The sequence below is a fragment of the Myotis daubentonii genome, chromosome 11, assembly GCF_963259705.1.
Source record: "Myotis daubentonii chromosome 11, mMyoDau2.1, whole genome shotgun sequence".
NCBI classification, from domain to species: domain Eukaryota; kingdom Metazoa; phylum Chordata; class Mammalia; order Chiroptera; family Vespertilionidae; genus Myotis; species Myotis daubentonii.
The window spans coordinates 72,324,468-72,348,691 of record NC_081850.1 but is presented as its reverse complement, the minus strand read 5'-3'; the positions used below and the strand labels follow the sequence as shown (position 1 = coordinate 72,348,691).

At 54.9% G+C, this 24,224-nt stretch overlaps 1 protein-coding gene across 2 annotated transcripts in view; it reads left to right on the top strand.

The window, feature by feature from the left end:
• The window catches only part of COL27A1 (collagen type XXVII alpha 1 chain), a 129,001-nt gene that overhangs the window by 23,821 nt on the left and 80,956 nt on the right, over positions 1-24,224 (top strand). For both annotated transcript variants that reach the window (XM_059657888.1, XM_059657887.1), the window contains exons 5-12: positions 366-419; positions 7,018-7,071; positions 8,624-8,677; positions 17,414-17,458; positions 18,056-18,109; positions 18,468-18,512; positions 20,133-20,186; positions 21,057-21,101. In XM_059657888.1, coding sequence (XP_059513871.1) covers positions 366-419; positions 7,018-7,071; positions 8,624-8,677; positions 17,414-17,458; positions 18,056-18,109; positions 18,468-18,512; positions 20,133-20,186; positions 21,057-21,101 — 405 coding nt within the window. The remainder of the gene's footprint in view (positions 1-365; positions 420-7,017; positions 7,072-8,623; positions 8,678-17,413; positions 17,459-18,055; positions 18,110-18,467; positions 18,513-20,132; positions 20,187-21,056; positions 21,102-24,224) is intronic.

Here is a 24,224-nt window from a genome sequence, read left to right as displayed (position 1 = left end):
GATAAACCTCTGAACACCGGCTTCCTCGTCTCCAAAATAGGAATAATGATAGCCCCGATCTCGTGGGTTAGTGGGTAAAATGGGGTCGTGAGTGGAAAGTGCTTAGCCCAGGGCCAGGCATCCGGGCGGCCCGTCGCAATGCTGCGCAGACTTGGTGGGGAGAGAAGACGTAGGGGCCCCTCTCAAACATTCTCCCTGCGCAGCCTTGGCCCAGTTCAGGCTGAGCCCTGAGGTGAGACCCCAGGAGCAATGCCGCTCCGACGTGGTGAGGGGAGACGGCGCAGCGGCAGAGGGAACCCGCGGCACAGCTGTAGGAAGTGGACGGGCCCCGGCTCCCCTCACCTCTGTGTTTACTTCTTTTTCAGGGTCCTCCTGGGCCTCACGGAAATCCAGGCCTCCCCGGCCCTCCCGGAGCCAAAGTGAGTATTTGCTGTGGGATCTGCAGATCGGGCCATGGGGTGGGTGCTGAAGTGAGGCCCGCATGGGAGCGTGTCCCAGGGGCTCCTGGTGGGAGGTCCCCAGGTCCACCGGCCCCAGGCACTCCCTGAGCACCAGGCCTGTGCCAGGCTGGGGAACAGTGAGGAGTTAGGAGTTTAGCCTCTGGTTGGGAGGGACTTCAGAGGGAAGGACCACTGGAACCCAGAGCCCTCAAAGGGAGTAGGAGGAAAGATCATTTGATGCTTAGGAGGGAGGGTCTGGAGTGTCTGACCAGGGGACCCAGGTCCGCGTTTGAGCTGGGGAGGGGTGTGGAAAGATGGTGTGTGAGGAAGATCACTGGATGACACGTGGAAGAGGGACTGGGATGGGGTCCAGAGCAGAGGCAGAGAGACCTGGGTGGTCCAGGGGAGAGAGGAGGCTAGCCTGGGCCAGCTTGGGGCTGTGGGAGGAGGGGGAGTGGGTGTATTCACAATGCGGAAACAGGGTAGGGAGGACTTGGATGAGAGGTGAGACGGCTCCCCGGTGTTAGAGACGGAACCTGGGAACCAGGGAGAAGGACTAAGATGATGTTGTGTTTGGAACCTGTAGTGCAGCCAGGTGGAGACGATTCATGGACAAAAAACACTCTAAGACTCAGGAAAGTTCTGAGCTGGAGATAGGACCTTGGGAGATGGCTGGCAAACAGATGCCACCTTCCCCAGGGAGCTGCTGGAAATGGCCTGATTAACTTCTAGATGAGCCCAGAGAGACCAGAGTGACTGGTACTCTGAGGGCTGTGGGAAATTCCAGCCTGGAGAGCCCGGGTCCATTCCTGGGGTGTGGTGAGAGAACAGGGTTGTCAGGGCGGTGGGTGGAGTGAGAAGCGAGGGCGCCAAGAGGAGTGCCAGACCAGTGAAATTTAGGTCACAGGGAGAAGTGTGGAGGAATGGCCGGGGAGATGGGAGGAGGGGGAGGAAGATGCAAGGCCAGGGAAGCCAAGAGCTCAGCACCCGGGCTGAAGGAGCTCAGGGCAGGCTGGGAAGGGCAGAGGGACTCCTGGTTAGGACGCCGCTCAGCCCAGACTGTCATCTAAGGGGCGGCCAGGTGGAGAACCTCTCTGGGCTTTGGTTGGCCCAGGCGCAAGGTCGTTCTTTGTTAATCCTACTGTCAAGGTTGAGTGGCTGAAGTCAGCCATTAACTGATTAACCCAGGTTGGGCAGTGAGTGACAGCTGGCAGCCTCCGGAGTCCAGTCCTGACTCCTGGAGCAGAACTCCTCTGGCTCCCAGCTTGTCGGGGAGTTTGGGGCAGAGGTCATACACAGGTAGACCTGGATACATGAACATATGGCACCAGAATGCTGGTGCAGGAGCACCAGCCTCAGGCCCTGTGGGTCCATGACTCTATGGCCAGGGCTGGGCTGGGTCCTTCCTTAGAAGGTGTGCATGGGAGCATCAGATGCCCAGCACCTAGCAGCTGCCCAGAGGGGCTCTGGATTTTAACAAGGCAAATACTGATGATAATATCCACCATATATTGGACCCATACTATGCACTGGATACTACGCACACTCTTTATGTAGCTTATCTCAGTTGATCCCCACAAAGATCTATGAGGAGGGTGGAGATACTGTACCCATTTGTGGATGGGAAAACTGAGGCTCCAGCAGATGAAGACACTGTTCCCTGGGAGGACCTGCTTCTCCGCTCCAGAGGGGACCTCCTTGGGAGATGGGGTACACCAGGATGCTGAGATCAGCAGCTGTTTTGAATGGCCAGGTTTGCTCAGGAATATATCTGTCTGGTCTGGGAGGTGAGACAGGTCTTCCCAGAGGATGGGGAGGTTGAACTGAGGTCTGAAGTGCTGCAGGTAACTAGGCAAAGGGGCAGGAGAAGGCTGCGGAGGGCAGCAGGCCTGTAGGTGGTGCTAAGACTTTTGGACTTTATCCAATGAGCAGCAGGAAGCCATGCAAAGATTTGCAGCAGAGGTGACACGATCAGATGAGGTTTGCAAAGGCTACTCAGGCAGCTTGGGAAGCAGGGCCTGGCTGATGGTTTGTAGAAGTTATTTATGTTTATATATTAAGGTTATTAAGAGTTCATCTACCCTATAAATATTTTCTAATTTACTGTTTGCCTGCTAAGAGTATTCATGATGAGTTTCACAAATCAAAGTGTATGTGTGTGTGTATATATATATATATATATATATATATATATATATATATTACTAACAATAATCGCTAACACTGATTAGGAACTTAAAACATGTCAGTTTGGAGAGGGCTCCACCATATGTGAAATGTATGGTTATTTACTTTTATTCTTACACATTTCTTTCCCATCCTAAGATCAGATAGGTATTCACTTATATTTCTAGTTATTGCATAATATCATTTGTACTAAAAAAGTTTAAATCATCTGGAATTAATTTTCAATAAGGTGACAATATGAGGTAGGGCTCTAACTTTATTTTCCCTCCAATAGTTAACTGTTTATTAAATAAACTTTCCTCCACTCATTACTGTATGATAGATCAGAGTCTATTTCAGTCCATTGAAGTATGTTTCATTGCTATTTATATTTTTTATGTTAGTAAAGTGCCATTTTATATTATGACATTTACTGTCTTTATACTGTGTGTCTTCCCGCCCCTGTTCTTTTAAAATATTTCTGGCTATTTATTCTGTCAGATGTACTTTAGTATGCTCCTCTTAATAATTTCCTTATAAAACCCTCTTGGGGTTTTATTGGAATTGTATTAAATGTGCGTATTAATTTATGAAGAATCAACATCTTTAAAATATTAAAGCTTCCCACTTAGTTGAGTTTTTTTAAATGTCTCTTAGTAACTTTTATTGTTTTTATTGCATAAGCCCTGCACAATTCTTATTAAGTTTATAGTTGGGAATTTTATATTTTGTTGTTGTTATGAATGGAATATCTTCCTCATTATATTTTCTAGCTTGGCTCTCAGCTATTGAAGAGAACTGTTGACTTTTGTATTTTTGCACTTTTTGTGTTTATTTTATAAACATGCTCTTTACTGAATTATCTTATTAATTCTAACAGTATTTCCATTAGTTCTCCTAGATTTTTCTAGACAGGCACTCATCTTTTTTTTTTTTTTTTTTTTTTTTGCAAAGAAGGAAATATTTTTGTCTCCTTTTCCTCAAAGGTTAGTAGTCTTATTTGTTTTTCCTGCCTTATTGCATTGGTCAGAACTTCTAAACACACAAAATAGTAGTAGTGATAGCGGAAAGTCCAGTGAATCTTCAGAGGAAGTTCCAGGCCTGTGGCTAGATCAGATCTCTTCACCTCCCACCCTACCCACAGGACAGGGGCTCAACACAGTTCCCATTCCTACTGTGTTTGTAGCATTTACGATTCGCCTTCCCATCCACCTTCTAGTTGTTCAAGGCTCTGTTCACGAGCCAGGCAGTTCCCTACACAGAGAAGAAAAGCAGTTTGTCCAAGGTTACACAGGCTCTTTGACTGGAGAGCTGGGTTGGTGACCAGGTTCTTGTCCTCACCAGGGTGTAAACAATGGATTAAAGTTTACATCTTCCTTATGTATCTTACTGGGGAATTGGCAGGAGTATGGCTGGGAAGATGTCTAGCCTTTTCCATCGTGGAAGTCACACCTTCCCCTGACCAAGGTGCCTGGAGCATCTCTTGAGCTTTAACTTCATTGGCTCCCTCCTCGTCTTCCTCCAGCCTTAGCTTAGCTGTAACTCCTGTTAGGGATGTAGCCCTCAGTCCTCAACTTCCTCCTGGACTCCACGTGCTATCTGCAGAGTATTGAAATGTTCAGAGCTTGAGCTCTGAAACCAGGCTGCCTGCGTCTAAGCCCCACTTACTAACTGTGTGACCTTAGACAAGTTACTTATCTTCTCTGTGCCTTAGTCTCCTCCTATGTGACATCGGGAGAGGGGTAGTTGCCACCACATAGATTTATATGTTTAGGTGTGTATTCGGTAGATGCTAGGCTTATTATTACCATTACCCGTCTCTCTGGCTTCTCCCTCAAGAGAGTCCCAGGGGCGATCCCTGTGTCTCGTTCCCCACTGTGGTATTCCCCGCAGTCATTGCCGGACTTGGCTCACAGTAGATGGTCCATAAGGATCTGTACCTGTGGATGTTGTCCTCGGGCGGGGATTATAGTCCAAGCACTGTGCTGCTGCTGACAGCCCACAGAGAATCCCGTAAATAACTAAAATGCCCCAGTAAGAGCCCCTGGCAAGGGAGCAAGGGCATCATCTCTTTGGGCCTCAGTTTCCCCTTTTATAAAATGACAGAACAGGATACATGGAGGCCCACTCCAAAAGCTTTTTAAGCCCAGCTCCTTTACCAGCTGTAGACGGAGGTGGGCAAGGGCGGGTGGGGAGAGTAACTGTCCTTTTTTGGCCACTGGAAACCCAGGGAGCCCTGGGCCTGGCCTTGCATCATGGACATAAAAGGTAGTGGAGTCGGGCTTGTGAGCAGCAGAGGGTGGGAGAGTGTCAGTGAGGGGCAGCCGCAGTGTGAGATCCCAGAGGGCAGGTTCTGCAGAAGGGACTGGAGGGGCCAGGGAACAGAGGGTTGGGGTCCTAGCGGGGAGGGGCTGCCCTTCAGCCTGGGGCAGCTGGAGGGGGTGGGGAAAGTACCCAGGCTTCCCATTTATAAACAAGAGCTGAAAACTCAGACGGACTGGGATGAGTCAGACCTAGTAAGACCTGGCCTCTCACCTGCGTGTCACCCCAGGCTGTGACAGCCTCTCTAAGTTGCATCACAGCGAGGGGGGGAGAGGGGGGGCAGAGGGGGGGCAGGGGGCAGGTTGTTAAGAGGACTAATGGAGCCTGGCACAGTGTTGGGCACGGAGTGGGTGGGCAGTAGAAGGCTGCTCCCTTCCCTCTGTAGAGCCCTATCCAGTTTGGAATGCAATGATTTCTTGAGAAGAGCGATTGAGTCAGAATTTGGAAGGTCTGGGTTCTGACAAAGAAAAGAGCCAAATGGGAATTAATTGAACTTGGCCAAACCACCCCTCCCATGTGTCACATTCATTATCTCACTGGCTCCTTACCAAGAAACCTGGAAAGTTAGCAGGTGTATGTGCGTGTGTACAAGTGTGTGTATGTGCATGCACCTATGTGCACATGTGGGTGTGTGTGCAAATGCCAAGGGCACATGTATGTACCTGTGTGTAGGTGTATGAGCATGTGTGCATGAGCCTATGGGCATGCATGTGCATGCATGAGCCTGTGTGTAAGTGTGTGCATGCACCTGGATGAGAGTGTGTGCACACACCTGAGTGCATGTGTGTACATGTGTGCGTGCGCAGCTGTATGTGCTCTTGTGCATGTGTGTGTGCATGTGTACATGCCTGTTTGTGTGTGCTGCACAGCCCCCATTTTAAAGGTGAGAAGACAGGGCCCAGAGAAGTGAAATGACTTGCCTGAGTTCCCACTGTGAGGCCCTGGCTTCACCCCAGGACTTCTGACTCAGGGTCCAGCTGGGAGCGGGAGCGTGGGAGTGAGGGTGAGGGACAGGCTCAGGGGCTCTTGGAAGGTGACATCAGGGTGGACTGACTTTCCAAAGGGCTGTTTGCTGAGTAATTTAGCCAGGTTGGGCCAAATGAGCGGGCCCACAGCCAGGAGCGCTCTTTCCAGCCTGTAGGAGACGCAGCTGGTGAACTGGCCCTTTCTCTGGGCCCAGCTCTCAGGAGCCAGACTCTGCAATGGGGACACTCCCAGATCTAAACACAAAGGGTGCTTGTCTCTGACAGAGGACCCGCTGCTGGTCTGTTTCTCCCTGAAATACTACCAGTTCTAACTCATCTTCAGGGCTCCATCTTAGCTGGCCAGCACCTCTTCCCGGGGCCTGGACTGTCTCTTTCTTCTCTCTTGGCCTCCGCTTTCCCGAATATGTTATGGGGGTGATAACACTTCCCCTGCCCACTGCATTGGGCTGTTAGAATCGAGTGAGGTGAGGGATATTGCGAACTCTGAGGGGCTGTTCACAGATGCAAGTGGGTATTACGGCACCCACCCTGGATACTTAGAGTGCTGCGGGGAGCGAACTGGAAATGGAACTGGGGGCGTCTCTTGTCTGGGTCTCAGAAGCTCTCTGAGAGCCCAGGGGAACCACCTGGGAGGCAGTCCTAGCAGCTCTCATGGGCAAGGTCGTGCGACCTGTACGCAGGCCCCGACTGGGGAGGACACACTCAAGCTGCATCTTGAAGAATGTTTATGTCTGGCTAGTGAGGCCTGTGGAATGGTTTCCTAGGTGGGAGTGGCCGCCTGTGCGAGGGCCTGGCAGCTGGGAAGTGCAGAGCATGGCTGAGGAAGGGGCTGTGGTCTGGGGAAGGCAGAGACGACCCTGTCTGTGTGTGGCTGGTGAAGGAGAGTCAAATCTGGGTAGGATGATTGGGACCAGGGGACCCAAGACTTGGGACGCCAGAGGAGGGGTTTGGACTTTGTCATCACGCAGTCAGTGGGGAGCGTGGAAGGTGTTGGAGTCTGGAGCAGTGGGGTGTGTGAGTGGGGGTGGAGGGAGGGTGTTTAAGCGGGGGACAGGGCTTAGAGTAGCGTGTGGGAGACATCAGCGGAATTATTTTTGTTTCAGGGACAGAAAGGGGACCCGGGGCTCTCACCAGGAAAGGCCCACGATGGGACAAAGGTAGGTTTCCAGGGCCCCCGAGCTCAGGGCAGGGGGAGTGAGCAGCAGGGAAACCGCCGGGCCCTGGGGGAGCCCTCCTGGGCTGCCGCCTGACAGTCTGGAAAGGTCAGCGCTGGTTTGGTTTTTACCTCGAAGTCCTTCCGCCTTTCCCCACACCAAGCCCAACGCCATTTCCTCCTGTCTTCTGGGGCTGCAGCCAATAACACCCACAGAAGGTTTCCCCAGGGACATTCTTGGGGAATGTCCTTTTGTCTAATACGTGGCATGGCTTTCTGTAGGGCCTTCTAGGTGACCCTTGGCATCCAGAAGCTTCTTGGTCGCACATGCCCAGGAAGCTTCCAAAAGACATTCAAAGTCCCCTCTGAGGTTAATGACAGGTGTGTGAACGTCTAGGAGGTGGGAAGGGAACGGGCCAGGGGAGGGCGATGAGACCAGAGGTTTCCCCATGGAAGAGAAAGCACAAGCATTCTTCCCTGATGCGTCCCCCATCCACTAACCAAGGGACCTGGAGGGAGTGCAGGACCCTTGGGAACAGGGGACCCCGGAACTCCAGGTAAGGCCCCCAGCGTCTCAGAGCTCCAAATCCTGGAGTGAACACCCCAGTCTGTCTGGTTTCCTCTGGACTCAGCCTAGGAGCCCTCCTGACAGGCAGAACACTGCTTCCCACCCCGGCCTCCTGTGCTGGGGCACATACAAGTGGCAGCTCCCTTCGGTTTCCCCGAGTCACAGGAGGCTCACCCCTTCACATCCTCACTGATGCTCTTTTTCATTCATTACACTGGGTGTAAATGTTCACATGCACTCCCATCTGCTCCTCGTTGTAACCTTGTAAACCAGGGCAGATGGGCCCAGCTTGCAGCTGAGGAAACAGAGGCCCCGGAGGCGGGTGGCTGCTGGAGCTCACACAGCTGGCCGGTGCAGAGCAGGATTGGTACCCAGGTCTTGTCTCTTGCTCCTGGGTTGTCTGTTCTCGGGTCTCATGGGGGTGGCAGAAATGCCTCCTACGGTGACCACCATGCGGGGCAAGGATGAGGAATGCAGAGGGAGGGAGGGAGGGAGGGAGGGAGAGAGGGAGGGAGGGAAAGAGCGCTGATTGGATTGAGGCAGATGAATTGCATGCCCCCTGGGACAGTGGTTCTCAAATATTTAGCATAGGACCTATTTCCCAAATGACATTCTATACCAAAGTCCAATATAGAAAATATAGGGTTTCCCCCCAAAATGTATGCACACACTTTGAATAATGATAAAGGCAGCGCTTATTAAGATACATTTTATTTTCAAAATTGAGCTCTCAGCTGTTAAAGTATGTCTACATTTTGGGGGGCACCCTGTAGATCGAATGGAGTGACTGGGTTATGTGGAGAGGGGCTGGACACCCTGCCCACTGGGCTGCCCTCACTCCGCTCAGAGGCCCCAGTCTCTCCTGAGGCCTCCAGGCCTCCTTGAGTCCAGTTCATGAACAACTGGCCATGAGCTCTCACACTTCGATTTGACACGTGTCTCTGCTCCCATCCCCCCAGCTCACCCCTTGTCTCTCTCTGTCTTGCAGGGCGACATGGGCTTGCCTGGGCTCCCTGGGGATCCAGGACCGCTTGGACGAAAGGTACACCTTGGTTTCGATACTTTGCCTTGATCAGTGGGCTTCCTAGCAAGCAGGGTCATCTGGCAGGAGCTGGGAACCGCCTGCCATAACCCCCCGCCTGCCTCTCTTAGCCCCAGCCCAGCAACCTGGGCACAGGGAACATTGGCGGGAGGGGAGAGAGGTTTGCCAGGGTCTGTGCTTGCCTGGGCGGGCAGCACCTTGGCTTGGAGTAGGACTCCCCTAACCATGGTTAATGAGGTGTGATAGGAAGTGGCCCTGGTTTGCTGTCCTTCCTCTTAGGGGTGCAGTTACTCCTGGGAGGCCTTTCTGAGGAATACATGGGTGGTGGGAGGAATATTGCCAGAGCCGGGAGGACCTGCATTGGCCTAGGGCTCCACCTCCAACCTGCTGAGTGGCCTTGGGCCTGCATATTACCTCCCTGAGCCTCAGCCTCCTCCCACCTGGATGGTGGCAACAACCCTACCTCCCTTGACTCTCTACTGCCTGGAGCTGTCGGCCTGCAGCAGAGAAATTGGGAGAGTGGACTCTGGGGTCCATCAGACCTGGGATCTATTGCTGCTACACTGTCTCCCAGCTGTGTGACCTTGGGCAAGTCTAGAACCTCCCTGAGTCTAACCTTCGTCCCTCCCTGGTACGCTGCAGGGGAGGCAAATGCTCTGTGAAGGCAGAACGTGCTCTGTACCTTCTGAGCTGTTGTCATGCTGCTCCCGACCTTGTCCCTGTTTCAGCCAAGGCGGGGGGAGTTACTTCTCTAAACACCCTTACAGGAAAGTCTACCTTTCTCCTAGACGGTGGGTCCCTGGCTTCCAGTGTCCCTGGATTTCTCCCCAGTTTCCCAGCCAGGGTCCCCCATCCTTCAGACTCAACTCTAGCCGCGCCCACTCCAGGAAGGCCCTCTGGGGCCACAGCCTTCAGGCCAGGAGCCTCCACTCTGCTCAAGGACCCCTGGCCCATCTTAGCTTAGTTATTTTCACCCCGAATCCAGCCTTATCAACCGGGTCGTGCAAGTCTTGTTTTGTCGCCTTCCCTACTGAGCCTAGCCTGGGACTGCACATAGTAGGTGTCCAGGAAACAGGAGGAGGACTGTGCAGGCCAAGGGTCAACTGCTTCTTTGCAGGGAACTCCCCCACTGCTGATGGGTGTTCCGGTAGATACATCAGCATAGGTCTCCATGTCTTAGGCTTCTACACTGGCTCCCAGATGTGGCCACAGCTGTCATCTCTCTGGGCCATCTGGGTCTCATCTGGACAGCTGTGGTGCCTCCTGGCTCCTTCCTGGCCTTGCTCCAAGGGTCCCCATGGCACAGGGGACTTGGAGCCTCATGCCCCCCTCAAACATTTCTCCAGACCGGAGCCTGTGGCTGGCTGTGAGCTGGGGAAACATGGAATTTTCTGGCTCAGAGAACACAGGGGGACTCCCTCTCCCCACTCGCTTCCCCTCGGGCTCCAGCGCTTTCTGATGGATGAGGTGTGAGTGGAAAGTCTCCTTCCAGTCCTGGCTCATAAAGCAGCCAGTGGTGGTCTCGCTCTGCGTGGCGGTGGGAGTCTAGCAGAGGTGGCAGGAGATGGGAAAGCAGACGGCCCGGCTCCTGCCTGGGTTCCAGGGCTCCCTGCTCTCGGCAGATGTCCAGGGAGGCCAAGAGCCCCCAACCAAGATGGACCAGCTCACCTGAGCAGGGAGGGGTGTCTTTTGTAAATTAAGGAAGAGCTTCCACGCGGTGAAAAAAGTATTTGGCAAAGCCATTTGCACCTCTGGGCCAGCCCGGGCAAACACGGAGGAGTTCGGTCTGTGGCAGCCCTGTGTCACCGGCTCACGGAGGGTGGCAGGCAGAGAATGGGGGAGCTCAGGTCCCCGGGGTGGGAAGGAGGACAGACAGGGGGGGTCGCTGCCTGGGATCCTCACTGTTTGTAGGTAGTTTCTCCTCCACAAGCATCTTTGGTGACAAATGTGGCCACTTTGCCTGGTCCCGTTGGGGGCTTTTCTGCCTCATCTCGTGGGAGCCTCGGGAGAAAGCAGACGTCCGGAGGCCAAGGGGGAAGTCAGCATCCTCTTTGCTCATCAGCATGTGGAATCGGTGTCACCTCAGAGTGACACCAAGAATCCTCTTCATTCTTTTATTCGACAGAATTAATTGAATGCCGGGCACTGAGCTGGATACATAGACAAGTTCTTATCCCCCAGAGCTTCTACTCTTGTGGGGAAAGGCAGACAATAAAAAGAAAAACAGTGAAAATATAAGGTTTATTAGAAGATGAAAAGGCCTACGAGACGAAACAGCAGAGAGAGGAGCTTGCGTTGGGAGGGCTCCCATATTGAACAGTGTGGCAAAGTGGAGGTGGCATGAGGAATTACTGCTCCTCATCACATCGTTCCCTCGCAATAGCCTCCAGGAGGTAAGGCAGTATCATGCCTCTTTAGAGCTGAGAAAGCCAAGGCCTGACTAGGTCTCATTCATTCATTCATTTATTCATATGCGTTCATTCGTTTGTTCATTTATTCATATGCGTTCATTCATTCCACCAGTCATTCATTCAGCAAATGTGTACCCTTATACCAGGCCATGTGCCAGCAATGGTGCTGAATGCATTGAGATCATCGAGAGGCCTCGAGGAGGGTGAGGTCTGCAGCAGTGGTTCCCGGCCCCACCCTGCATTAGAACCCCTGGGGAGCTCGCCCACCGCAGGGATCCTGGGTCTCTTGGTCCTAGTGGGACCCTGGCACAAGCTTTTCAGGGGCAGCCAAGACAGTCAGTGGTTTAACGGAAATACCCCTCAGGGTCGCTAAGGGGCAGAGCTGGGATTTGAACCTCGGTCTCTGACCCTCAGGCCCTCCCTCCCTCCCCTACGCTGAATGAAACCACTTCTCAGGTAAGAGTGGGTCCATCAGGTAGAAAAGAGGCTCCCCGCCCGAGGCGAGTTTCTCTGCATCCGTCTGCGATGCTTGCTGAGGAGCTTGGCTGAGCCAATTCCCGAGAGCTGGGCAGGTGCATGGACCATGGCAGACACCTGGATGGAAGCCAGCTCTGGCCCTTTCCTGAGGGGTGAGCTTGGGCACATGGCCTTGGTTGCTCCATAGGCTGGTTGGGAGGGTTCAGTGAGATGTTACATCCCCAGGACCTAACACAGGGTTGGCACTTGGGAGGCACTGCATACTATTTGTTAAATGAGTGAATGAATGATCATGATGATCTTGAAGGGGAAGCGCTGAAGGTCACCAGAACACCACCTGCACCCTGGGAGGGCGAGTCCCGTGCTGTCCCTAGTCTGACCCTCCCCCCTTCTCTTCTGTAGACGGATACTTCTCAACCGGGGGCGATTTTGCGCCCCAGGGAACAGTTAGCAATGTCTGGAGACATTTTTGGTCATCACAACTGGGAGGGGGTTGCTACTAGCTTTTCTAACGAGTAGAAGCCAGAGATACTGTTAAATGTCCTACAGAGCACAGGCCTGCTGTCCCACCCCTGTGCTGACCCAGCCCGCAGGGCAGCGGTGCTGGGGCTGAGCACCTGCTGAGGAGAAGTCCTCACTCCACCCCACCCTGCATGCCCTCTGGTACTCCTTCCTCCGGCGCCCTCCTGCAGCCCTCACCCTGCCCGTGAGCCCTCCCTCTGCCACCTGAGTTGACCACTGTCTGTGAGAAGCTGTAATAAAAGGGAGGGCAGAGGGGGCCATCTGTGAATGCTTTGGGGGAGTGTGATTGAGGCTGCCAAAGGCGGCCTCCTGCCTTTCTGCAGACCTACCGCTCTCCCTGCACGTAGCACCCCCAGTTCCACACAGAGCCCCTACCGCAGTGGTTCTCAACCTTCTGGCCCTTTAAATACAGTTCCTCTTCTTGTGACCCAACCATAACATTATTCTCGTTGCTACTTCATAACTGTAATGTTGCTACTGTTATGAATCGTAATGTAAATATCCGATATGCAGGATGGTCTTAGGTGACCCATGTGAAAAGGGTCATTCGACCGCCAAAGGGGTCGCGACCCACAGGTTGAGAACCGCTGCCCTACCGAGACCTTTCTCGAGGCACCCCCTGCTGTGGGGCTGCCCTGGGCCTCGGGCCCACACCCATTGCCATTTCTGAGGTCCAGTTCCCTCTGCTCTCCAACCCGCTCTTCCTTCAAACTCCGTGTATAATGCCGCCCGCTGCTGTTGGGCGGTCTACCCTCTCCGAGCCTCAGAGAGTGTATTAATATGTATTTAGTACTCAAAACCTCTTCGAGGAGGTGTGGAGTGAGTTTGTTTGCTTCACCAGTGTATTCTCAGTGCCTGGCACAGCTGAATGAATGGGCCATCCAGAAACTGGGCCTGCCCTGACGTCTCAAGTGCCCACTGAGCAGTGTTGCATCGGAGACCTGGCTGTGCCGTGGTGGACTGTGCTTTTGGGAAAGCCCCACACTCAGCATCCTGTCGTTTCTGAGCCAACAGGATGCTCTGAGAGAGCCGCTGGGGAAGCAGAGGTCTGGGAGGGGCAGGGACTTGCCCAGCATCATGTCATGAGCCCCCTACTTCGTGGCATGTTTGTTCCTTGCTGATTCTTTCTGTCAAGTGTCCTGTCAGTTGCCCCTGTATGGCAGGTGGGCTGCGAGGTGGTAGGGAAATGCTAAGCTGGTCACGTGGGGTGAGTCCCACTTCGCTGCAGGAGAAGCCAGGACCTGCAGGCTGAGGTGGAGCCTGGGTGAACATGTTGGTCCCCAGGACCCCTGGGCAAGGACAGGACCCCCTCCCCTCCCTGCCCAAAGCCCAAATAGCATCCCAGCCGGCAGGGAGACTGTCTGCAGCAACAGTGAGGTGATGTCTGGTTTCTCCTTGTGCATTGTAAGCAATGATTAATCTGGCTCCCAAATCAAAATATAGACCGCGCTGTATTATAAACACGGGTCCTGTGGAGACCCGCCTGCCGGGCAGCTGGAGGCCCTGCAGGCTCCAGGGTCCCTGGAGCATCCTGGGGCATCTGCGCTCCCCTTCTGCCAGTCGGGCACCGCTCACACGTGGGGAAATCACTGCCCGTAGGTCTAGCTTGTGGTCAGCGCCTGCCCCATAATTGCTGGGCCCTGGAGAAGGTAATGGTTTAGATGGTTGCAGGTCCTGGGGCCCTGTCATTTGAAGCTATTTAGCTGGCCCAGCTTGGTAAACACGGTCAAGGTTCTTTCAGGGAGCATACAGCCTCCCACCCACTCCACCCCCATGCATGGCAGTGCTCCGCCCGCTGCTCCCATCCAGCCAGGAGAAATGGATATTCGTGGCAATGTTCAGGGCCCTTCAGGATCCACTGTTTGGGACAGATCTAGGAATCGTGGCCTTCTGAACAAAGCCCAGCCCAGCCGGTCCAGAGCCTGGGGGACAGTCCAGGCTTGGTGTAACTTGCTAACTGATCTTGGGCAAGTCCCTTCCCCTCTCTGGGCCAGTTTCTCAGCCTGCCCAGTGAGAAAAGAGGTTGTGAAATTGATGGCTTCGTCCCTTCCAACTCAGATACTCCAGGGTTCTGTGACCGTCCTCTGGCCCAGCAGTGCTGCAGTGATCTGTCCTGGGAGCTGGGTGTCACAGGGCGTCTTTCCGGGGTGGCCCCGTGGACCTCTGGCCTCAGTAAGTATGTAGATTACAGTCACAGGCTAGCACTGCCCTTGGGAAGCTGTGTGGCCCCAGGAAAGTCACTTTGCCTCTCTGAGCCTCAGTGTTCTCATCTGGCAAGTGTGCCCAGTAATTTCTACCTCCCAGGCATGATGTCAAGGAGTTGGTGAGCTGATGCATTTAAGGCGTTAGTGCCGAGCCAGGCCTAGGGCAGACCACGGTCCACGTCCCTGATGAGCATTCGTTTCCTTTTAGCTGTGTCACGAGTGAAGGGTTTACTTGAAATCTCCTCCTGGGATTACGCTGGCTACGCTTCTCTGATAAAGCATTGGTTTCCAGAAGGTTCCTTTTGGCTTCGGAGGGAGCACCTTTCATGCTTCTCTTGGGACCTTTGCCCCGTTATTGCATTGGGCCTTTGCAGCAACCCCCTCAGGGTAGGCAGAGGGTGACAGAGCGAGGCTCAGAGAGGGCAATCGCCTGTGCCAAGTCACACAGCCTAGAGCTCGAGGCTCCATGCAAAAGGTTTGCTTTTTCTTTCTTCTCTGCAAGCTCCAAATGGAGAAGGATAATAATGGTGATTATATGGAACCCTCCGTGGTTTCTCATCATATTACCCCCCCCCCCACACACACACACACACATGCTCTGGCTTCCTGCTTCTCTGACCGCTCCTTCCCCTCTACCTCTCACCCCTTATTCATTCTGCTCCAGTCATGTGGAGCAGACCTTATTCCTCTCAAACCCACCTGTGAGCGTTCTTGCCTCAGGGCTTCTGCACCGGCTGTTCCCTCTGCCTGAAACGCCTTTCCTCTGAGAGCCAGACCCACGTCCAGCTCTCTCAGCTCGTTCATCTCCTCAGAGCGGCCTTTCCTGCCCGCCCACCTGCGGCCATGCCCTCCCCGCATGCCACTCTCTGTCCTCTAACTCTGCTCATTTTTCTTCAAGGCACTGGTCACTACACCCATTATCCCTTTTTAAAGTTTTATTCTGAATTATGGTTTTAAAAAACATAAAATTTAGCATCTTAACCATATTTAAGGTTATAATTGTGTTAAATATATACACATGGTTGTGCAGCGGTCACCGGAACGCTTGCAAACCTGAAACTCTGCCCCCATGAAAGCTACTCCCCACTTCCCCCTCCCCCAGACATTATCCTTTCTAATTACTTCTTTTTATATCTCCTTAATTGCACTGTACACCCCATTAAGGCAAAGGATGTTGTATTCTCATGCACCCCACACGTAGAATGGTGCTGGCGCATAAAACTTCAGATAGTGTTTGTTGAATGAATGAATGAGACAGGAAGATCATGTTGATAACACCAGCCAGTCTTTACAGGGCCCTGGAATTAATGCCAGATACTGTGCTAAGTGCTTTTCACACAGTGTTCACGCAACCCAGGGGCCACCGTTGTAGCCCAGTTTACAAAAGTGGAAACCAAGACCCAGCGAGGTGACATCAGTGGTCCCAGGTCACACAGCCAGCCCGCAGTGAAGCAGGAGCGGGAGCCGAGCAGTCTAAACCCAGGGGTCTTAGCCGGGCTGCGTGCCCGCTGCGAGCTGTGGCCTGTGCCTCAGTTGCCCTCTGGGGGGAAGCACGCACACCCATGTGGAAGACTCAGCCAGCCGTGTTGTCTCCGCCTCGCGGGCCCCGGGTTGAGATGCAGTCATGTCACTGAGCAGTCTGAGGCATGAGTAGGTGCAGGAGGAATGCTTGTAAACTCCCCAAGCCTCCTGGGTCAGACCGACTCTGCTGTTTATAATTAAGAGTCCCACTTCCTGGGGGGTTGCGGGGGTGCTGAGTTATGTGTGTGTGTGTGTGTGTGTGTGTGTGCGCGCGCGCGCATGCATGCGTGCATGCCCTGTATGTGCCCGGGATGTCTGCAAGGTTCTCTGTGTGGCCTCTGGTGTCGGAAGGACACGGCGGTGAGTGTGAACCTGCTGGTCCTTAGCCATGAAACTCGGGGTGAGTGGCTTCCGTTCTCTGAGACTCCGTTTTTTTCATCTGTAACACGGAGGTGACAATCTCTACCTGTGGCTGCTATAAGGGCTAGAGCAGGTCATGTAGGTGCTGTCCTGGGTAAACAGCCATGCATGAAGGGGTCTGCAGGCGTCGTGTGTGTGTGTGTGTGTGTGTGTGTGTGTGTGTGTGTACTCTACAGTCTTGTGTAGAACCCTCTGGGGGAGCCCAGCACCTCCAGATCTCAAATGCCAGAGCAGAAGGGGCCTCAGTTCAAACTCCCCCATGTGAGGTCCAGAGAAAGAAGGCGGTAACCCACCCAGAGCTGCCCAGTAAGTGAGGCACTGTCTGAGCCAAGCCCAGGGCTCCCTGTGTGAGGGGCTCTGATCGGAGCTCAGGGCAACCGCCCTGTCTGCCCTGGGAGCCCCTGGTCCTAGTTCACAGCAGCCCTGAGCCGATGGAAGCAGGACATCTGGGTCTCCCTTTGCAGAGCTCCCAACTCCTAAGAAATGACCCAGGGGTCACCCCCAGCGCCGCCTGAAAGCACACACTCATTTTGATTCTCTTGACCCTGAGACCCGGCCTTGAACCCTGGTAGTTGGACCCTGGGGACAGAGGGTCAAGGTTGGTGCCAGGATATTGCCAGATTCCTCCATCAGGCGTGTGGGCGCCCTGTGTCCCCTTGGAATAGTTGCTGGAACCAACGAGAGGAAGGCAGGCAGTTCCTTTGGTGAATATACTTGGTCAATGTGTGTGAGATCTTTTCCTGTTCATGAGAGGGGGCAGGTCCTGACAGAAGATTCCAGCATCATGGGGTGGTTGGGCGTATCCCAGACCTGAAGGTCCTCATCAGCCTGCTCGCCCATTGAGAAACCCCTCTACCCTGGCGTCTGAGGGTCTCGCCCTCTCTGGATTTGGAAAGAATGGCTGGGGTGCAGCAGCACGCTGTCAGTTCAGCTCACAACCCTGCCCAAGGAGTGAACAGTCCCTCGATGCTTCTGGTTGAAGAACTGTTAGTAGCAGAGATGAAAACATGGGCACCTGCTAACCCTGATGGACATGGTCCCTTCGGCAAGTGTTTATTGAGCACGTACTACATCCCTGCCGTGGTGCATGTGGTGCTGAAAGGGCAGGCAGGGAGGCCGGGCTGCTGCCATCCACAGGCCCAGATGTGCCTCCCGGCCTGATGTGGCTTCTTCCCCCACAGGGATACAAGGGCTACCCTGGACCTGCTGGGCACCCCGGAGAACAGGTGAGGACCACCCTGCCGGCTCCTGCACTCCAGCCCCTGCCTGTCCCTGGCCTCCGCCCCGGGCCCTGCCTCGTGAACGAGCCCTAGAGCCAGGCGTTTGAGCTTCCCAACCTCCTGGGGCCCCCACCTCACCCCACCTCTCTCCCAGCCACATCTGCCTGAGAGACCTGGAGTCCACGCCAGCCTGGCGCTGGCACGAGCTGCTCCGCTCGGTTAGAGCCATGAATAGCTGGCCTGTTCTGGGCGCTGTTAGGGGATATTATCCGCACCGCCATGGGGTTTGCAGGAATTTTGGCTGCCCGGGCCCAAATCAAACAGCAGCGGCTGCCAGCGTGGGGGCCAGCCAGGCCTCCTCAGTGCTGTCTTAGGCCTGGGCGGCCGCACAGGGGGTTTTGTCCCTCCGAGCTGGTCTGACCGGTTTTGCAGAGGGGTGGGCTTGGGGGCCCGGCAGCCGCCCGTGGCTTCCCCTTCCTCCCATTTCATCTCGCATTCCCGCCTCCTCTTTGTCCATTGTGATCCCCAGTCCCCCACTGCCCCTCAGACCTGGAGCCAGGCAGGGTCTCCCCTTTCCTCACGCTTCTCTCTGTTCCTTTGCAGGGGCGGCCGGGACCCGAGGGCAGCCCAGGGGCCAAAGGTTACCCTGGCAGGCAGGTGCAGTATATGGCTTCTGGAAGCTCTGTGGCCATGGTGGTGTGCAGACGGCCATGGGCCCCCAGGCAGAGGGCGGTGGCGGGCTGGGGGCCGAGGAGCTGCACCTGCTGGGTAGGCCCTGAGAGCAGGGATGCTCAGTCAGAGAACGGAAGAGACGAGTTCTGGTGCAGTGGGGGTGGGGATCCACCCAGTCTCCCCTTGAGCCACTTCCCTGGGGTCCTGAGGTGGCTGGGGCTCAGTTTGAAAGCCACAAATCTAACCTGTTCCCATTCTACAGAGAGAGCAGCTGAGGCCTGGGTTGTTGGCAGCAAGTAGACTGTCTCCATATGTCCTTGCCCCTCTGTCTTTTATGTTTCAGGGGTTACCTGGACCTGTAGGAGACCCTGGTCCCAAAGGCAGCCGGGTAAGTGGGCCCTGGCAAGTGCCATACAGGTGGGCCCTGGGTGGACATTACCTGTCCCTCCGGTGGGCCTGAGAGAGAGCAGGGCTGGGAGGCCTCCACCCAGTGTCTGTCGGGCTACAACCTCCCGCCTGAGTGCTCTCTGGAGAGCAGAGGGACAGCAGGACGGCCTGGTGAGGGGAGACTCTTGAGCCGAGCCTGAGCCATGGCCGGGCAGCCTGGGCAGCAGAGAGTAGCTGGGGGCTCGGCCACGGTCCAGCTGCTCCAATCCCCAGCATGTCCCACGTGATGGGAACGAAGCCAGGCCGCCTTGCCTGCGGTTGGAGGCCTCAGAGGCCTCTCTCCTGCTCCCGACTGAGGGCGAGGGACCACCCTTTTGGGAGCCAGTGGTGTCTGATGGGTGAATGCTGCCCAGGCCCTGAGGCTGATAAAGTACCTATTGTCCCCTTCAAGGAGGAGAAAACCCTGCATGGCTAGCAGTCTCGGTTTACCCATCTTTACAATGGGGTGATGTCCATTCTGCCTCTTGCATGGTTATGGAGATACCAGGAATTTGGAAGCAAGTAGTGTTTAGGGGAAGCCACCAGCGTAGGCTCCCGGGTGACCTGTGGGCGGTAGAGAAGGTTCTGGGGGAACTGAATGGAAGTAAATGGAGTTTGGAAGGCTGAGAGATGAACTGGTGGAACCTTCTCTGTACCTTTAAGGAAACTGGGTTCACGGTAGAGAGCCCATGGCCCTCCTTTGCACTGCACAGTGAAGGTGGAGCTACGATGAGGACCCAGAGGTCCACAGGGCTGGGCTCGCAGCCTCTCAGAGAACGCTCAGCATATGGGCCACACAGTTCAAGGCCAGGCTAGGTTGGTGTGAGGTGACTTCCTCTCCTAAACCAAAGCTACTTATGGCCACAGTCTCGGCCCTAATCCCAGAGGGTCCCTCTGCACCCAGGGAGGTCTCAGTTCTGCCACAGGGTCCCTAATCTGCCAGGAGGTCAGGAGGAAAGAGACAGGCATCTGGGCTGCTTGGTGTTTGCCCTGCTAGAGGCATCTTGGGGCCACACAGAGAGAAAGAGAGCTGGTCTGGTCCCAGCTCACCCCTGTCCAGGGTCACAAGGCCCTGAGCAGCCTGGGTGAGCCGGGCCATTCCAGCTGCCCTTTCAACCCTGCCATCACTGGCCTCATATGTATGAAGGAGGCAGAGGGCAAGCTTTGGGGTCAGGGCACCTTCGAGGCCTGGGAGGAGGCACCACAGAAGCCACAGGTGCCCAGCAGGGTCCCTGGGGGTGGGGAGGACCTGGTGCCACTCTAGCATCTAACCCAGCTGAGAGCTTCCTTCCTGCAGGTCCTGGAGCCCCGGCTCGGGGCGGGCCTCCCGCCGAGAGCGCCCGCGCCCTTCCCTGGCGTGAGGGTATGTGCCTTTGGACTACATCGTGGAAGCCAGCACCATGCAGTCCATGGGCATATACACTTGCCTCAAGGCCTATGTCGTCGAGGAGCCGCCGGAGCCACCACTGCCACCAGCCAGGAAGAAGAGCCGGGCATGGGAGGGCAGCGAGGGGGCTGGGGTGGGTTGGGCCAGCCACACCCCACCACTCGGCCCTCTGACCCCGCACCTGCTCTTTCCTAGGGCTACATTGGACTCCCAGGGCTCTTCGGCCTGCCAGGGTCCGATGGAGAGCGTGTGAGTATGCTTTCTCTGTTTACCTCCTACCCACCCCACCCACTCCCTCTGCCAGGTGCCAGCCTGGAGCCGTCATGGAATCCCTTTTAGACAGGTGCCCTCCACTTACATCAGTGGCCACTAAGGGGACCAGGCAAGGCAGGCGCCTTCCGGACATAGGGAACAGAGTGTGCAGAGTCAGGGGCGTACGATAACTTGGCAAGTTTAACAGTCATGCCAGTCAAAGCGCTGAGTGCGAGGTGGGAAGGTGGGGCCACGGGAAGTCGAGGCTGGAGGGAGCGCCTGGGCCACGTTATACGTCACTCAGAGGCCAAGGTCAGGAAAGGGCCTCTGCTCTGGGAGCACTGGGAGCTTCCGAAGGGCTTGCAGCAGATGAGAAATTGGCCCGTTTTGTATTTCAGACCAAGTGTCTGCAAACTCCGGCCTGGACTCGGCCATGCTCATTTGTTTAGGCAGCACCAGTGGTTGCTCTGCTCTTGGCACAGAGATGAGTAATTAGGACAGAGACTGTTCGGCCCACAGGCCTCTGGACCTATCTCTCCATCCCCTCCCTGCCTGAGCCCATATATGGGAACTCAAATCTAACCTCATCCGCAAAAGAACCTTAGAAATGCAGAAGGAGCACTTAGTGAGCACCAGCTGAATACCAGGAACACCGGGTACTTTTGGGGGGCCATCTCCCCAGTTCAGATCCATGCAGACCCCAATTCCAGGAGTGCAAGGGCCATCCATCCTCTGTGCAAAGCTGGTATCTACTGTGGATGTGGTCGGGAAGCTAGGCTCTCGGTGACTTCCTCTGGTGGGTGCTCTGGGGCTGGTGTCCCCTGCTGGCATCCTGTCCTGACCTCTTCCCTGTCTCTTCCTCTACAGGGCCTGCCTGGTGTTCCTGGCAAGAGGGGCAAGATGGGTAGGCCGGTAAAGATTTTCCGTGTCTATTACGCAGACTCTATGGGGGAACTTGACCTCCCACTGGCCACGCTGCCCTGTCCATCCGCGGCCTGGGCATTCTCTCCTTGCTTCTCTGCTCAGCCATCGCTCTGCTTTGAGTGTGTGGGCCGGCACGTAGGGCTGTCTGGGCCTCGTGTCCTGCTGCCAGAACACGAGTGGCTGCTTCCTGGCTGGGGCTGGGGGCGGGGCTCCTGTGAGCTCTGGGTCCCTCTAGGAGGGAGCCTGTGTGTGTGTGTGTGTGTGTGTGTGTGTGCGCGCGTGTGCTCTGCCATGCAGTTCTGTGTCTGCGGGTAGGGGCAGGGCGGTCTGCTGTCTGGGTCATTAGTGTCCGTGCTCAGGGACCTGCTGGGACTGGGGGATCTTGGCCTGGCCAGGTGTCGGTGTTGCTAACTCAGAGAACACTCAGTCTCCGTGTTGTCCTGGTGTCACCTGTTTCACCCCTGCACACACAGGCCAGAGGGCAGGGGGATGCTGGGCAGGTGGACCACAGGGGGGCTCAGCAGTAATGCCCCATCTGTCAGCTTTGCCTGTGATTCTCCATCGTGGTAGGAAATTGTTTTTCCCCTTGTTTGGGCATCTGTGGACCAGGAAGAAAAGGCCAGGGCTCCGAGAGATTAAGTAATTTGTCCGAGGTTTCACACTGAGTCAACAGCAGAGCCAGGATTCTAACTCGGTTTGTCTCCGGGGCCTCTGATCTCCATGATGGCCCAGGCCCACTGGTTGGAGATGAAGTTGTAAACGTGATTCCCTAGGACTTTTCCTGGAGGAAAGCCATCCATCCCAATGCTTTGCTATTCACAAGGGGAAACCGAGGTTCCGAGAGACAGAGTGTTGTGTCCAGGGCCCCACTGCTAGGCTGGGCGAGACCCAGGACTATAACCGAGGCATCTTTCTCCCGGGCCCTGCCCCGTTGCTGGCTTCAGGCTCCCTGCCTGTGCCTTGCAGGGTAAGGCCGAGACTTGGAACCATCATCAGCTCTGGGTCTGTACCTCCCTTTGCTTGCGATTGATGGAGAAGGCATGGTGAGTTAGAACTTGAGAGTCAGCTGGGAGGGAGCCAGGAGCACTCCAGGTGGCCAGAAGGGGCTGTCTGTGATTCTGGGGTTGATGGCATGGTCACAGGCACTGACCTTACCTATATGGACTTGGGTTCTCTGGGGCCAAATGGGGAATACAAAGAAAGGCAAGATCCAGGTCCTGGCTATAAGGTGCTAACAGAGGAGCCCCTCACCCTCAGACCTAGCCCCCTCTGTGCCTTGAGGTCTGACACCTAACACCCCGATCTGGGCAAGAAACAGCACCTGTTGCTCCTGGCTTCAGGCCAGGATGTGGAATCTGTGAGGGCTGGGCTGCCATTTGGATCTGTTCCTCAAGCCAAGTGACTGGGGCAAGGAGACTGCTTCATTCATTACTCATTCGTTCATCCATTCATGGTTCATTCATTCATTCATTCATTTATTCATTCAGTGGATTCTGGGGGTGCACTATGGGCCAGGCACTGTGCTTGGTGCTGAGCAATGGACAAGACAAAGCTCCCATTCTCATGGGCAGACAGACAGACAGTGATTGTTTGAGGGAATGGAGAATGCATGATTGACTGTCAGATGGTGCTGAGTAGTCAGATAGAGTAAGATGGGGGACAGGGAGTACTTGGGGTATAGGCTGGTGGAGAAATTGGTCTGGGAAGTCCTCCTCACTTTCTGAGAAACCTGAAAGAGGTGAGAATGGAGCCCTGTGGCTCTCCGAGGAAGAGCACTCCAGGTCGAGGCCATCTCCAGATCCCCCAATGGGGGGGTTTGCTCTCACTCCATCTTGGGAGCCTCCCAGAGGGCCAGGCATTGCCACTAAAGATGAGAAGACCAGTGAATGGCGTGGCCAAGATCGTGTGGCTTCTGGGGATCAGAGCTGTTAGAATGCAGCAGCCAGTGGCTTCTTCACCTGCTGCAACCAGGACTGTCAACAGAGCCATGCTTCCGCTGTCCTCTTCCACCCCCTCCCCTACAGCCCCTTCGTCTGCCTCCTCCTTGAACTTATTTTCTTTTCTTGGAGCTGAAAACCTCCTGTTCACGGCTGGGAAGGCAGCGCCAGGTCTGTGAGTGTGAAGAAGCCTCTCACTCATTTGTCGCGAGTGAGATGAGGCCTCTCACTCATTTCTCATTCAACAAAAATTTATTGAGCACCTACTACGTGCCAGGTAGTAGGGATAGCACTGTAGCCAAAACCAACCCCCTCAAAAGCAACATTTATTGAGGCCCCTTTACCTGCATGGGATTTGAACTGCGTGTGATTCTCCCACTGATTCTTTGAGGTGAGATTGATTTTTTTAAAAAAATATATTTTATTGATTTTTTACAGAGAGGAAGGGAGAGGGACAGAGAGTTAGAAACATCGATGGGAGAGAAACATCAATCAGCTGCCTCCTGCACACCTCCTACTGGGGATGTGCCCGCAACCAAGGTACATGCCCTTGGCCGGAATCGAACCTGGGACCTTTCAGTCCGCAGGCCGACGCTCTATCCACTGAGCCAAACTGGTTAGGGCGAGATTGATTTTTCAGATGAGGAAACAGAGGCTTCCACAGCCAAAGCCATGTGCCCAGAGTCCTCCAAGGTCTTGAACCCTTTTAGCTGTCAGCTCATGCCTGCTTCCTCGCTCTGTGCCAGTGACTTCCTCAGATTCCACGATGGGGTTGTGCCCTGGCGCAGGGGTGTCAGGTATGGATGGGAGGAAGCCCCTTCCCTCCAGTCAAACCGCCTGTGCTCATACCATATGCCTGAGGGCTAGGAAAGCTCCTGAATTCTAGCCCAGCCGCCATGGCCGCAAAACAGGCAGGGTCTGCATTGGCTATGACAGAATATGCATGGAATAGGACTTCGTATCACCCAGTCTTTCAGCCTTTGTCTCTGCCTTGCTGAGCCTCCAGTCCCTCCGTGCCCTCGGCCCGCGGTCTCCTGAGTGGTCTTACGGGCCATCCCCTGTTGCCAGGGCTCCCTAGCCCTTGATCTGGCTGGTGGGGTTGGGGGATTCTTTTGTGAATGGGTTTTCCACTTGTCCAAGCCGTGGGCCAGGCAATTTCTAGGCACATATTAAC